Genomic DNA, 12973 nt, shown 5'->3' with positions numbered 1-12973 from the left:
TGTCTGTAAAGGGACATATGTTGTGAGGAATGAGAAGGAGATTTATGCTCATATGCGAATGATGCGCTGTGTAGAGAGCGCAGGTTCAGCTAGTTATTGTATAAAAAAGGAGAACACCCCTTAGGAAATATTAATCTCGCCCGATTGATCAAAGTATCAATTCTCTAAGACGCCCGGTCATTGAGAGAAACCTAATCAACAAAAGCCCTAAGACGCCTGGTCATTGGGTTCCTTTCATTTCTTTACCTACATAATTAGTGGAGCTTTATTTATTATAACATATTGTATTCAAGAGAAGACTTTTGTAATAAAAAGTGATGGGAAGGTCCAATCTCCCGTCTAGCGCATTTTTACTCTACCCTATAGAACAGGGAGAATTTTACAATATGAATATCTTATATAAGAAGACGATTTGATCATGTATCGAAAATTGGAAAAGACTTACAGGGAGAACTAATTTGATGGATATAAGTTTTAAGTAATAATTTCCACGAAACAGAAAATTCTCCGACTTTTGGAGCTAAGAAGTGATTTATCTTGATCACAACTTTGGACAAAATACATATAGGCGACTCTAGAAAGTAGATATTTTGTGTTGACTTAATAAACGATTTCCACGGACTGGATTGAACGAGAGAAAAGGTTTTGTTGATTTAATTTCATTTGATTTTGAGTTTAGCGTCCCTTTTAACAGCTAGGCTATATGAGATGCAAACCTACAGCTTAACGTGGCATCCAAACCCGGGTCTCAAAAAAAAATCTGACATGTAGACCAGACATTGGGTTAACGCACATAAAAAAAAAAGGGCGTAGATCCAATGGCAAGGGAGAAAAAATTCGGAACCTCGACCTTACTATGGTCACCTTGTATTTCCCCACCACCACCATCCCCCCCCCCCCGTGTTGTAGCCCTGGTGACGCCAAATTGTCATAAGGACATGAATGAAACCTTGTTGGAAAGCTTATGGAACACGAATTTTAACGAAGTATCACTCATTCCACGCCGTCCCATACCCTTAGAAAAAGTAGAAAACCGTAACAGTAAGCTAAAAAACAGTTTTGAAAAAAAAAATCTTGCATTGCCTAAGGATTCTGCTGAGTTAGTAGGATCCCGATTGAAATCAAAGAAACCTACTTGCGCCAGGTACGTTTTCGTGAAAAACTGTTTCATATTTCGATTAAGAGCAAGCTCTTGTATATTGTAATGATATTTGTGGTTTGATGGGACAGTATCAAATACAACACAATGCATCTGACTGGAGGTTGTTCATCGATTCATCTAAAGAAGAAAGTCTAAAAGACATCCTCATCTATAATGGCAATACATACGCATTTCTTGCAATTGTCCACTCCATTCACGTGAAATAAACGTATGAGAGTCTGAAATTAGTAGTGGAGAAAATTAAGTATGAAGAACAAAATAAATTATGAGAAAGAAGGGTGGCTGATATGTGGTCACTTTAAAGTGCTCTCTATGTTATTGGGACAACAGGCGGGTTATACTAAATTTCCACGTTTCCTTTGCTTACGGGATAGTCGTGACATAAAAAAGTCATTGTACCGACAGACCACAAAGAGATGCTCTCAAACATGGAGTGGCAAATGTTGTGAAGGAGGGCTTAATTCCTGCTAATAAAGTTCTGCTACCACCGCTCTACATCAAGTTAGGTCTTGTAAAGCAATTCATCACAAAGTTCTCCTAAGGATGGTGAATGTTTCAAGCATCTGTGATCCAAGTTTCCAGGTTCAGCAGATGGAAAACTGAGGGAAAGCATTTTGGTTGGACCTGATACAAGGAAACTTGTCACCAATCCTCATTTCCTTGAAAGTATGAATGACATGGAAAAACAAGTTTGGATTGCTTTCGTAGAAGTTGTGGAAAAGTTCTTCGGCAATCTGAAAGTGCCAAATTACAGGGAAATTGTCCAAAATATGTTGGTAGCATGGCAGCTCTTGGTTGTTCCTCATTCTTGCATTCTCATGGTGACTACTTCCCCAAAAACTTGGTAAGTACAGAACACAGGCAACTGTTCCACCTGTACTTAAGGGTAATGAAAAGAAAATATCAAGACAAATGGAGTGTTAACATGATGGACTTTTGTTGGATGATTATCAAGGACATTCCAGTAACATACTAAAAACAGAAATGCACCAAGAGAAGTCTACAAGGCAAAAAGAAGCGCTTCCATAAGCATCAATGACAGGTAAGCTTAATTCCAATTTCATAAATGTCTTGTAGTTATTAACAGGGCCCGGATCATGTTGACAAGTCAACTTTTTTCTGTTACGCATAGGACAAGGCAAGTTTAAATAAAAACGTTATCCAACAACTCATGGTCCTAAAAGTATATTTTTTAGGGTCTACTTTTGGTCACTTTTAGCCGTTTTAAAGTTTCAAGTCATTTTTTAATATTTTAAGGTAACTTTCAGGTCTTTTTAGTCTTTTTCTTCTACATAAGGAAATCTTAAAATGAACCCTGTTTACGGATTTGAAAAATACCAAGTTATATTATCTCTTTACCTGCTTCCTGACTATTGGGGTGGGAAACTGCATTTCTAAAAACCTAATGAACAACACTAAGCTTATAGCTGGTTGACGAGATGTAGGGGTTGGTAGGTGGCCAAACAGATGGTTTTGGGTTGTTGACCACAAAGGATGTGATCACGTGAATAACTAAAAATGGATTAGAAGACGTACAAAGATTTTAAACAGGGTTTTTATCTGTTATTCTCGTGTATACAGTCTACACTTGCGAAATTCTAGGCTATTCTTTAAGTGTGCTTTCTCCTATTTGAAGTGAAGTTGGAGTGAATTGTCACTTTCAGTACGTACCATAGTAGTAATTCTATGGTACGTACAACGCCGTACAACGGACTGATCTATAGACTACAACTAACTGAAACAAACCTTTTGAAAATGAGTGAAAAATGCTAATTAAAATCCAATAGATATTCAAAAAATGTTAATATTTAACGAAATAAAGATTTCTAAAAAACGCAAGTTTTAAGTTCAATTTTTATGAATTTTAGGGTCATTTTATAGGTCACTTTTTAGAAAATTTTAGGTCGACGAGATCCGGGCCCTGGTTATTAATATAGTCTTTCCGCTGGATCTACCATAGGTATTGAAATGATTTTGGGTATAATATTTCATGATGCGTAGAATAATTTGGATGATATTTTGTTCACATGCAAGTATAGCGCAGGGTTGGAACCAAAAATATTTTTTTTTTCAAGCAAGGTTTATTTATTTATTTATTTGTATATTCTTGGTAACTAATTTCGCTCCTGGTATCGGTAATGGAATGATGGTAAAAATGAAATGAAAACTTTAAGTTTTACGTCCAACGATTATGTCGGTTAGGCTAAAGGAGACGGTGATGATGAGAAATGAATGAAATGGTGGAATGAAGAAAGTGGGAGGAAACGGGAAAACCCCGAGAAAACCCACGAGCACAGTGTTTTTCCACCACAAATTCCACACGGCGCCAGCTGGAATCGAACCAGAGACCCCAAGCACCGGAGGTGAACGCTTTACCACTGAGCCACCGCGCCCCTATGGAATCATGGTGTTAGAGGAATAAGTTTATATAGAATTTATTTCTCTAGTGCCATTACGGAGGACATAGGAAATTTCTAAATCACGATAAACTGGGGAAAATTTTAGGAGGAAATAGGTAAAAAATATATTTTTCTCCACTTCAGTTTTATGCGATTCTGACCAAATTTGCAGATTATGTTACCAGTATTTTAAAGCTGTTTTTCGAATATAAATTACTAGCAGCGTTCACCCCGCTTCGCTGGGGTCACCCCGGAACGCAATAAACCTTGTTAATTAGATAATTTTTACTTTTTCGCTTTCAAGTGATATGATAAAAACCATAGTAGATTGCAGTAAATGTTAACATTATAGCGCCTGTCATTTATGTTAACCCGCCCCGCTTCGCTGCGGTCACCCCAACCCGCCCCGCTTCGCTGCGGTCATCCCGGAACGCAATAAACTTTGTTACTTAGATAATTTTTACTTTTTCGCTTTCAAGTGATTTATAGCGCCTGTCAGTTATGTTAACCCGCCGAGTCACAGGGTCATGCGGGTTGCATATAAATACGTTTATTTTTATACCTATGATGAACTAATAACAAAGGATTTGTACGTATGGACACCTGAATGGTCAATTATCTCAAGACACTGGTAATTGAAAATTAAAGTGATATGATAAAAACCATCTAGGGTCCACATCCTAACAACCCCCCAAAAATGAAAGAAATCGGTTCAGCCGTATTAGCGTGATGAGCGGACAAAGGATTTTTTTTACGTATTGACACCTGATTGGTCAATTATCTCAAGACACTGGTAATTGAAAATTAAAGTGATATGATAAAAACCATCTAGGGTCCAAATCCTAACAACCCCCCAAAAATGAAAGAAATCGGTTCAGCCGTATTAGCGTGATGAGCGGACAAAGGATTTTGTGCGTTCTCTTTTATATATATAGATATTTTTACCAAACGGCTGCTAAACTACATTAAAAAAAAAAAAAAACTTTCTCCCAGTTTTCAGTCCATAATTTCCTATCGGTGCATTTCACTAAAAGTATTCGTACATTTTCTAAAGGTGTGGTCTTGGACGATTAAAAGAAATGTACGACTCATTCCTCTACGATAATTAGGGGCAGGATCCCTAAGTAAAAACTTACACAAAACACGAAAAAAATTACGGATTTTTAAGAAAATTATTCATGTCTGAAAACCTGATGTGATGCAGGGCAATGAAGGTCATTTTTAGTTTCAGCACGTCGAAATCGATAAGAATCAGCAAACATATCCAGGGCATCAAAAAACATGTTTAATATTGCAGACCTGTGTTATGTGTATGTATCTTTTAAATCTGTAAATAGAAATGGAAATGGCTATGTGACTTAATAACTCTTGAACCGATCTCGATCAAATTTTCAACATAGATGACATTCAAGCCTGGGATGGTTTTTATTTCTTCACTTTGACGGTCCAATGTAGGGGAAGAGGAAGGGGTCGATATATAAAAATTATATTAATGTCGAATCGCCGAGGGTAACAGTGACACTTCCGATGCAGTTTAAATCCAAATTCAGCCCATAATAGTAATAATATTTTTTTTATTTATATAGATTCTTTATTTTCTGATTTTTCATTAACATATTTCTAATTTTTCTTATTTTAACCCAGTAAAGCAGGTAACTGACGCTAGCATTTCTCATAAGCCTTTTTATGTGCGGAGAACGGGACGTACCATTAATATTCTTCGTGTACTTACATTTACAGAATCAATGAACTTAGAATTTTGAAAACTCACTTCATTTCACCAAGAAATGAAATTTTGCCGTTTAAATCACTGAACGTTACCTGAGACTGGTGAGGCATATGGGGAACATGCTGTCCTTGAATGCTCGCTGGTTGACCTTGACCCGATGGGCCATTCAAATGTTGAGGATGCAGCTGACTCTGTGGACCCATTCCAATTCCAGATGACGCATGCTGTGCCTGAAATCCCACGTGAGGAGATGGACTTGGTACAGGACTTTGAGGAATGCCGTGTCCAAGGCCTGGCTGAGGGCTCATACCAGGAGGGATTGATTGCGGTGAGTGAACGCCAGGTGACTGACCATGAACAAGACCAGGCACCTGTGGATTGATAGATGGGCCATTTTGACTATCGACCGCAGCAGCTGGACTGTGAGGGGGTGGGTGGGAATGACTCATTACAGGGGACATCACTTGTTGCGGTGGGCCCATTGAAGAAGACTGCTGCTGCGGAGGCCCCATTGGTGAAGGGATCATTGGTGAGGGAGAGGGCGAGGGAAGAGATTGAGACATGGGGGAGGGAGATTGTTGAGGGGGACCCATTGGAGACGGAGTCTGCGGTGGAGGCATTGGTGACTGCGACTGTTGTAAAGGGCCCATCGGAGATGGAGTTTGTGGTGGACCCATAGGTGAAGGCTGCTGTGCGACAGGAGTTGGCGACGGAGAAGCCATGGTTCTTTCTCACACCACGTCGAAATTCCTGAAATAAACATGGAAGTATTTTACTGTTATGATGATATTCTTTCACGACGCAACTATGAATGGTTACATAAGCAACACAAATTCGAATGTAACAAACAACTTACAATTTCCACAAACGTGTGTGTGTTAATTACAAACTACCATACTTCTTACAAATCTGTTTCATTCTTAGAAATAAGCGTTCACTAGTTGTCATTCACTGCAATTTGCACGCATTTGGGAATACGGATAAAATTAAAGTCAGCTACTATTACACATATTTCGTTTCAGCAATTTTGTCCACTGATCCGTAAAAGTAGATTCATTACGCTAAACCTTAATTGGATATGAACCAAATATTCTGAGTTCCTGGAATAAATAAATAAATAAATACAATATCACAAACCAAGGAGCATTTTGGGACCCACATCCGGAACTCAAATATGTATCCACTACCTCCTTTGAATACTTCTAACGGTATGTTATACAGGAACTGAAATCCCTCCCTTGTTTGCTACAATTGCCAATGATCAAACTTTACACAATCTAGTTGTAAACACTGACTATTTGAAAAAAAATACAATGGAATATAACACGTATGTTTATATTCTAAAGGCAAAGATTCTTTTACTGTGGTTGTTAGTGGGCCATAAGACCAGATCCACAATTTACCTCCAGAGCCAGGACTAAATTCAGTATCCAGGTCTCCAGAAGTTTTTTTTTTTCTTTCTTTTTCTTTTTTGTATGTACATAATTGGCTTATGTGCAGCAAACACATTCAAAAGAGTCAATAATGTCAGTACAACGTATAAATAATTTATCTTATGATTGAATATAATGACTCATTTCACAAATTAAATGTATACAGGGAAGAACGACATAGTCAATTTCAAGTAAATATGGATATAATCAACCATCTAGTACTAAACACAAACACACACAACTTAAAGAAAGTAAAAAAAAAAAAAAAAAAAATGAATTTGTACCATCTCATCAAAATGAATTATCAAATGGAGTTCACTACGTCCCCAAGTCCGCTTCCCAGAACAGCTAAACACTCTCTCACTCCTGCAGTCAGTAAGAGTACAGATAGGGCTTCTCGAAGAAAGGTGGATGTTTAGAATTTACTTCAACAAGATTACATGTATAATGTTCTGGCATAAAATGTACACAGTAACTTAGTGCTAACATATCAAACAATAGAACTGATACAGACCACATTAAAATAACACCTTTTGGAGCATATCAAATCAAAAAGAACTTTAATCCAAAATTTAAAGTAAATTACCACAAGACATACAATCAATGTAGACATTTGAGAAAAACTAATTCAAAAGACAATTTTGGAAACAATATTTAGAAGAAAATTCCAGTCACTAGTTCCCAACGTTTTCTGATTGACGACATATGTTACTGAAAGCCCACGCCATCAGGACACGCTCGTTTGATTTTTATTAATAATAATCTAAATCATAAAAGTGTAACTGTATCAGTTTCAATAAAGAAGTGGCTGTACGTAGTACTGAGCATTTTCGTTGCTGCCCCTGGAGGCGCTGAGCAGTATAGTCTGTCTCAAAATCAGGGTTGGCTAGTTTAAACCAGCTTTTTTTTTTTTTTTTCAAAAAACACTACTGGTTTAAACCGAAAAACAAAAAATGTTCTTAAAGTGTAAGTGTTCGTAAAATCTTGATGAACAAACATTTGTGGGTTATCACCTTTCACTCCCGTATATTATTCGTATTATATTCAGACCTAAATTCCCCATTCATTACTCAAAGACATTATGCTACAAAAGCAACTTTTGTTCTTTTTATAACTTTATGAATGTTTCTTTTATGATTTTTTTATAGTTATTATTGCTATGCAATTGCAATCAAAGAAAAATTCTAAATATTGTTTCGTTTTAATAATGTTTACTGTTGGTAAAATACATCGAAGTACTTTTTTTTGAGGAGTGGGGTGGAGGGGGAACCACGACAGGCATTTAATCAGAAGTATTTTTGGTATCTCTTTTTGTATAAATGGGTCAGAACCAAAGTGGTCTCAAATAATTTGTATCTTTATTCAGTTTTCTTACTGATACGCCAATTAAGTCGTTGTATTTCTTTAACTTTGACTAATAAAAGTCGTAGTAAACTAACTTGGACTAAATTAGATCTTCTGTACTCTGCAATATTTTGAAATTGTCCATATGTAATTCTGTATAATGGTTTCACTTGTGCAACTGTTTTATTTATTTATTTTTATTTTTTAATTTAATTTTATTTATTTATTTATTTATTTATTTTTTTTTTGTCCTGAAATGGCATTTGACAATTATATTAACAAGTAAAGATCAGTACAACGTATTTTTATCAGGAGTCCTTCGTGAGTGAGTCGGCAGACGTATCGCCAGTTATTCCCGGTTTCGAGTTCAAATAGAGAACCATTTCTCTCGGATGTAAGCCGAGAAGCGGTTTGGATTTCGCTTCAGGCTCATGTGACCCCTTCCAGCATAACCCAGTTGTTGTATAACAACACTAAGGCGAAACAAACTTATTTCTGTCCATATGTGATATAAATACATAGAGCATATTATTTAAACCAAAAAAACCTGGTTTAAACAAAAAAAAAACTGTTTTTTATTTCTTTTTTCAATAAAAACCATGGTTTTTGCCAACCCTGCTCAAAATCAATTAACTAATTATCGAATGCTTCATGATTTTTAAATTTTACCATTTCGCAACACGACGGTTGGGAGCCAATGTCTTAAATCACAGTACACAACAGGACCTAATACATCTATATGGAAAACTGCTCTTCTAGTTTTGTCCCTTAATGTGAGCTAGTGCTTGCTGGGACATTTACTCTACTCTAAACCTACCCTACCCTAAACTAACTTAAGTTTTCTATTTTATTCTCTCGTTTTTGTTTTTTATATTATTTTCTGTATTTTAATCCTTGTAATTTTCAGAACGTAATTCTGATTTATTTCATTTCTATAATAATTCTTATTATTCTTTGAATATATATTAAGGCATGTAGAATGAAACACAAATTGTATTTAAAATTAAACATTTGGAAATCAACTATCAGCTGCAGCAAATTGTGTATATTTTAATTCTTTTCTTTAATACTATTTTTTTGTATTATAAGAAATCTTAAAAACTTCAGTTGAAACTCATAGTTTCGCAAAAGATAATGCCTAAGTTACTTCTATATGCATATTACATGTAATTAAAGTAATAAAAAGGACGAAAACGCCATTACAATATAACCCTTATATACTACATGCACTTCACACTATTTAAAACTCCACATGAACACATTATACGTATTTTAAGATGCAGTGAGAACAAAAAGTGCCTCCGCCTTCCTCGGCTCTAGCACTTAAAAATGTGTGTCAAAGCACATCTTCTCGTGAAAGCATACTTGGCAAAAGTGGAAAGCCGCTAATGGGAACGATAGTTTTGAAGACGATATGTATCCTACTTAGCACATAATAAAACTATTCATTGGTGGTACAAAATTAGATGACCCATTGCAGATTTAGAATGCGGAACCATACATAAATTAATACTTTTACTTCTTTCTCCATAAAATAGACTCTTAGTACCTTCACATTTTTTTTTTCCCTTATGGGAGTAGTTCCATTCTTGGCTACATACTCACTTTAGGAGGGCTTGACTGTTATGGATATAAATACCGTCTTCACGACTGCTGCAAAATCATTGTTCACCTATATTAGGTATCCTCGAAAGGGAACTTAGTGTGACCATGCACACTTCTAGTATCTGGGCTCAATGCACCGGGCGGAGCCAAATGTGGTGAGGGTAAGCGCCGAAGATCATGGGCGCCCGCAGGATATTTTCCAGGGGGGGGAAGACACACACACAATCGCTAGAATGAAACCCAACAAAACAAAACTTCATTGCTATCAGCACCACGTCAACAAAACACACAACAAAGAGCGAAATGATCTTTTCAACTCAACTGACGGATATCATCATTCAAAATACTTAGCATTGCACGCAGCATCAGGCTGAATATAATTATTACTGAAAAAACATGAAACATCACATGGGGGAGAGAAGTAGATTAAAATCTTGGGGATGGGTTTGACTAAATTTTGTTATTCTAATCATTTATTGAATGTTGATGTTAAAAGTATACTATTTTCACCGAAAGAGCCTATAAATGTTAACCTTTTTCGAAAATCCAAGGAGGGCAATTGCTCCCCCCCTCCCCTTTGTTGGCGCCCCTGCCGAAGGTTTAACTCCTCGTAGCGCGGACACAAAGCCCACGGTGTTGCTCTTCATGCTTTCTACACATACTTTCTTACCCTGGCATACCTTACATGTGAAATGCTGGTATGTTTGCGCTTCGTGAGTTAACACACTACCTTCACCTAGTGCACTGCACCTCACTTTGTAATGGCTTCCTTATGGACAATTCTTACGCTAAATCATGTATTTGTGCGTTTCTACGCACGTCAGACGTAAAATCACCATATATTTTGATTACTTACACAATGTTATTCTAAAATAGTATTACATACTTGCTCTGTAAATTTTACAAATGCATAGTTCTAGATTGTAAATCGGCACCTAAACTGTTCAACTGCATTGGTATTTTGGATAACAGTTTGTTTACGTTTCCATTGGACACACACTAATGAAATGATACAAAACACCTTACTGCTTCACATATCAGTTTGGGATATCAGAGCAAAATTCATATACAATTGATTAATACGTGGATAAACGGAGCTCTTATATTACAATAAAGGGCAAATATCTACATATTTTTGAACTGTAATTATGAACACAATACGTGACTAATAGTTGTAAATTCCAATTTTTCTGCAAGAGAAATTAATTCATAATGCATATGATAAATATTAAATATGTGGCTATCTATCTATCTATATATATATATATCTATATCTATCTATCTATCTATCTATCTATCTATATATATATATATATATATATATATATATATATATATATATATATATATATATATATATATATATATTGGACGTAACCCGTATCACGAATTTTAATTACGAACTTTCCAATCTATTTTACAATAAATTGAATTCCCAGAAGCAGCACCGCCAGTTATAATGACACTTATGATAGAAGTGGAAGCAATATACAATAGAGTAATTGGATGATTTATTGCGTTCTACCTCTATTTGATTGCAAACGGATAATTATACGATTATTATGGTTGCGATTTCCAGGAATTAGCAGATGTTTTTAATGGTCTACATAAGCCATGTAAATTATAAGAATTACCTTCTTTCTTTTTTCCTCCAATTAATATGTCACTTTACCTACAGAATATTCGTAACAAGCAGACGAAAAAAGCCACTACAACAGTTAAAATAAAATATGTCGCCATAACGCTTACCTTTCGACTTCCGTTTACTTTCTTTGTCTTCTTTCCAATTCACATAATTGATTACACACAGGTTTGCCAGGCACACAAATACGAACAGATTTCTAATCAAAAATGTTCTTAAAATATATATTATAAATAAGCAAAAATTTGCACTCGCAATGGACTAATCAAAAGCTATCACAGATCTTTTCTGTCACAGTTAACCTATAATCTCACTCACTCCACTTCGTCTCATTGCGCTCGAATGTACCATTATCCCACGGTTTTTTTCCTCAGTGTTTGTAACCAATGAAAAAGAAATTGCACCATAAATAAAGGAGCTACTACCGGCTTAGTCATAAAATGGTATTATTCCCCGTAAAACCAAATAAGTTTCTTTTTGTTGCTGCAGAGCTTATTATTAATAGACAATTTCTGTAAAGTTAGTACCAAATAAGGAGAATTTAAAGTCTAACTGATGATGACATTAGAAATGTACAGCCATAATTGTGAACAGCTGAATTTTTCATAGATCTGAAACGTCAGGGAAAATGTGTACACGTAACTGGATATAATAACATACAGTATATTTCTCATATTGTCTACGAGTTTGAAAGAACGTGTGGAGAAATTGAATTGAATGCACATGTAGCGTGCAGATTCATGGTGTACATGAAGTTCAATGGTCCTGTCTTCGGTGCTTTTAGTTTGAATACCTAGTGAAGTTGCCAACTTCCTCTTTTCTCTCTCTCTCTCTCTCTCTCTCTCTCACACCCCTCGTTTTTTTTATTACGTTAAGTATGTGATTTCGTGACACATTAACTATAATGTTTATATGGTAATTTTTTGAAGTGCAAGTGACCATGACATTTTTTCTTGGTCTCCTCTCACAGATGTAATAACCATATTGACTATATTCTGTTTGGTTAACATCCTACATCAGACGATATGCAAGCCAACAAAATCATCATTAATAACACGACAGTTTCATCAAATTAATACAAGGCACATCATTACGTGACATACCTAGTGGACGAGTCATCAGTACCGTAACTAATAACAATTATGTCGGGTGTAAACACCCCTTAAGCCTCGAAAGGCTCTTCTTCAACCTGAAAGTGTCCAGGGTAAAGTGTTTTCAATTGACGGGTTGTAATCTCAAAAATATATTCTTTACCGGTAGCTAGGCTAACAACTTCCATATTCATTTTGTGCTACACAAAGTATTGCCCTGAGCTACAACTTGACCTTGATCATGCTCACCTTTGGTACAAATATATTCGCAGTAGTTGATTTGGCTGAAGCCCCCACCCCAACTATTAGTACAGTGATACCGAAAATGGATTCTGCTTACGTGCAGTATATTCTGTTAGTCTTCCCCGATGTTATGTCGTTTTAAAATGACTTATTCATTTAATTACGCAGTCGTGTTCATAGAAACTAACCTTACTTTCCAGAAGCTCCATTCGTATCTCTACATAAGATTTGAAAAAATAAATAAAAATAAGTGTCTGAGCCTCTGTATTCTTCTTAAGGCTGCCAACTAACCGGTATTTTTGTTCAGCTGAACTATACATTTCAA

General features: G+C 35.9%; 1 protein-coding gene across 8 annotated transcripts in view; it reads right to left on the bottom strand.

Annotated features, from left to right (window-relative positions):
- Positions 1–11853, bottom strand: part of brm (ATP-dependent helicase brm) — a 91445-nt gene extending 79592 nt beyond the window's left edge. For 2 of the 8 annotated variants that reach the window (XR_014131794.1, XM_081761245.1), the window contains exons 1-2: positions 11422–11850; positions 5383–6040 (exon numbers count right to left, since the gene is read on the bottom strand). Coding sequence is in view for 6 of the 8 variants with exons in the window: in XM_081761245.1 (XP_081617371.1) it covers positions 5383–6012 (630 nt within the window). In the remaining 2 variants the exon portion in view is untranslated. The other 6 variants (XM_081761251.1, XM_081761247.1, XR_014131793.1 and 3 more) reach the window with 5 other exon arrangements.
- Between the last annotated feature and the right edge of the window lie 1120 nt (positions 11854–12973).

The sequence above is a fragment of the Thermobia domestica genome, chromosome 6, assembly GCF_964235325.1.
Source record: "Thermobia domestica chromosome 6, izTheDome1.hap1.1, whole genome shotgun sequence".
NCBI classification, from domain to species: domain Eukaryota; kingdom Metazoa; phylum Arthropoda; class Insecta; order Zygentoma; family Lepismatidae; genus Thermobia; species Thermobia domestica.
This window is presented reverse-complemented; position numbering and strand designations above follow the sequence as displayed.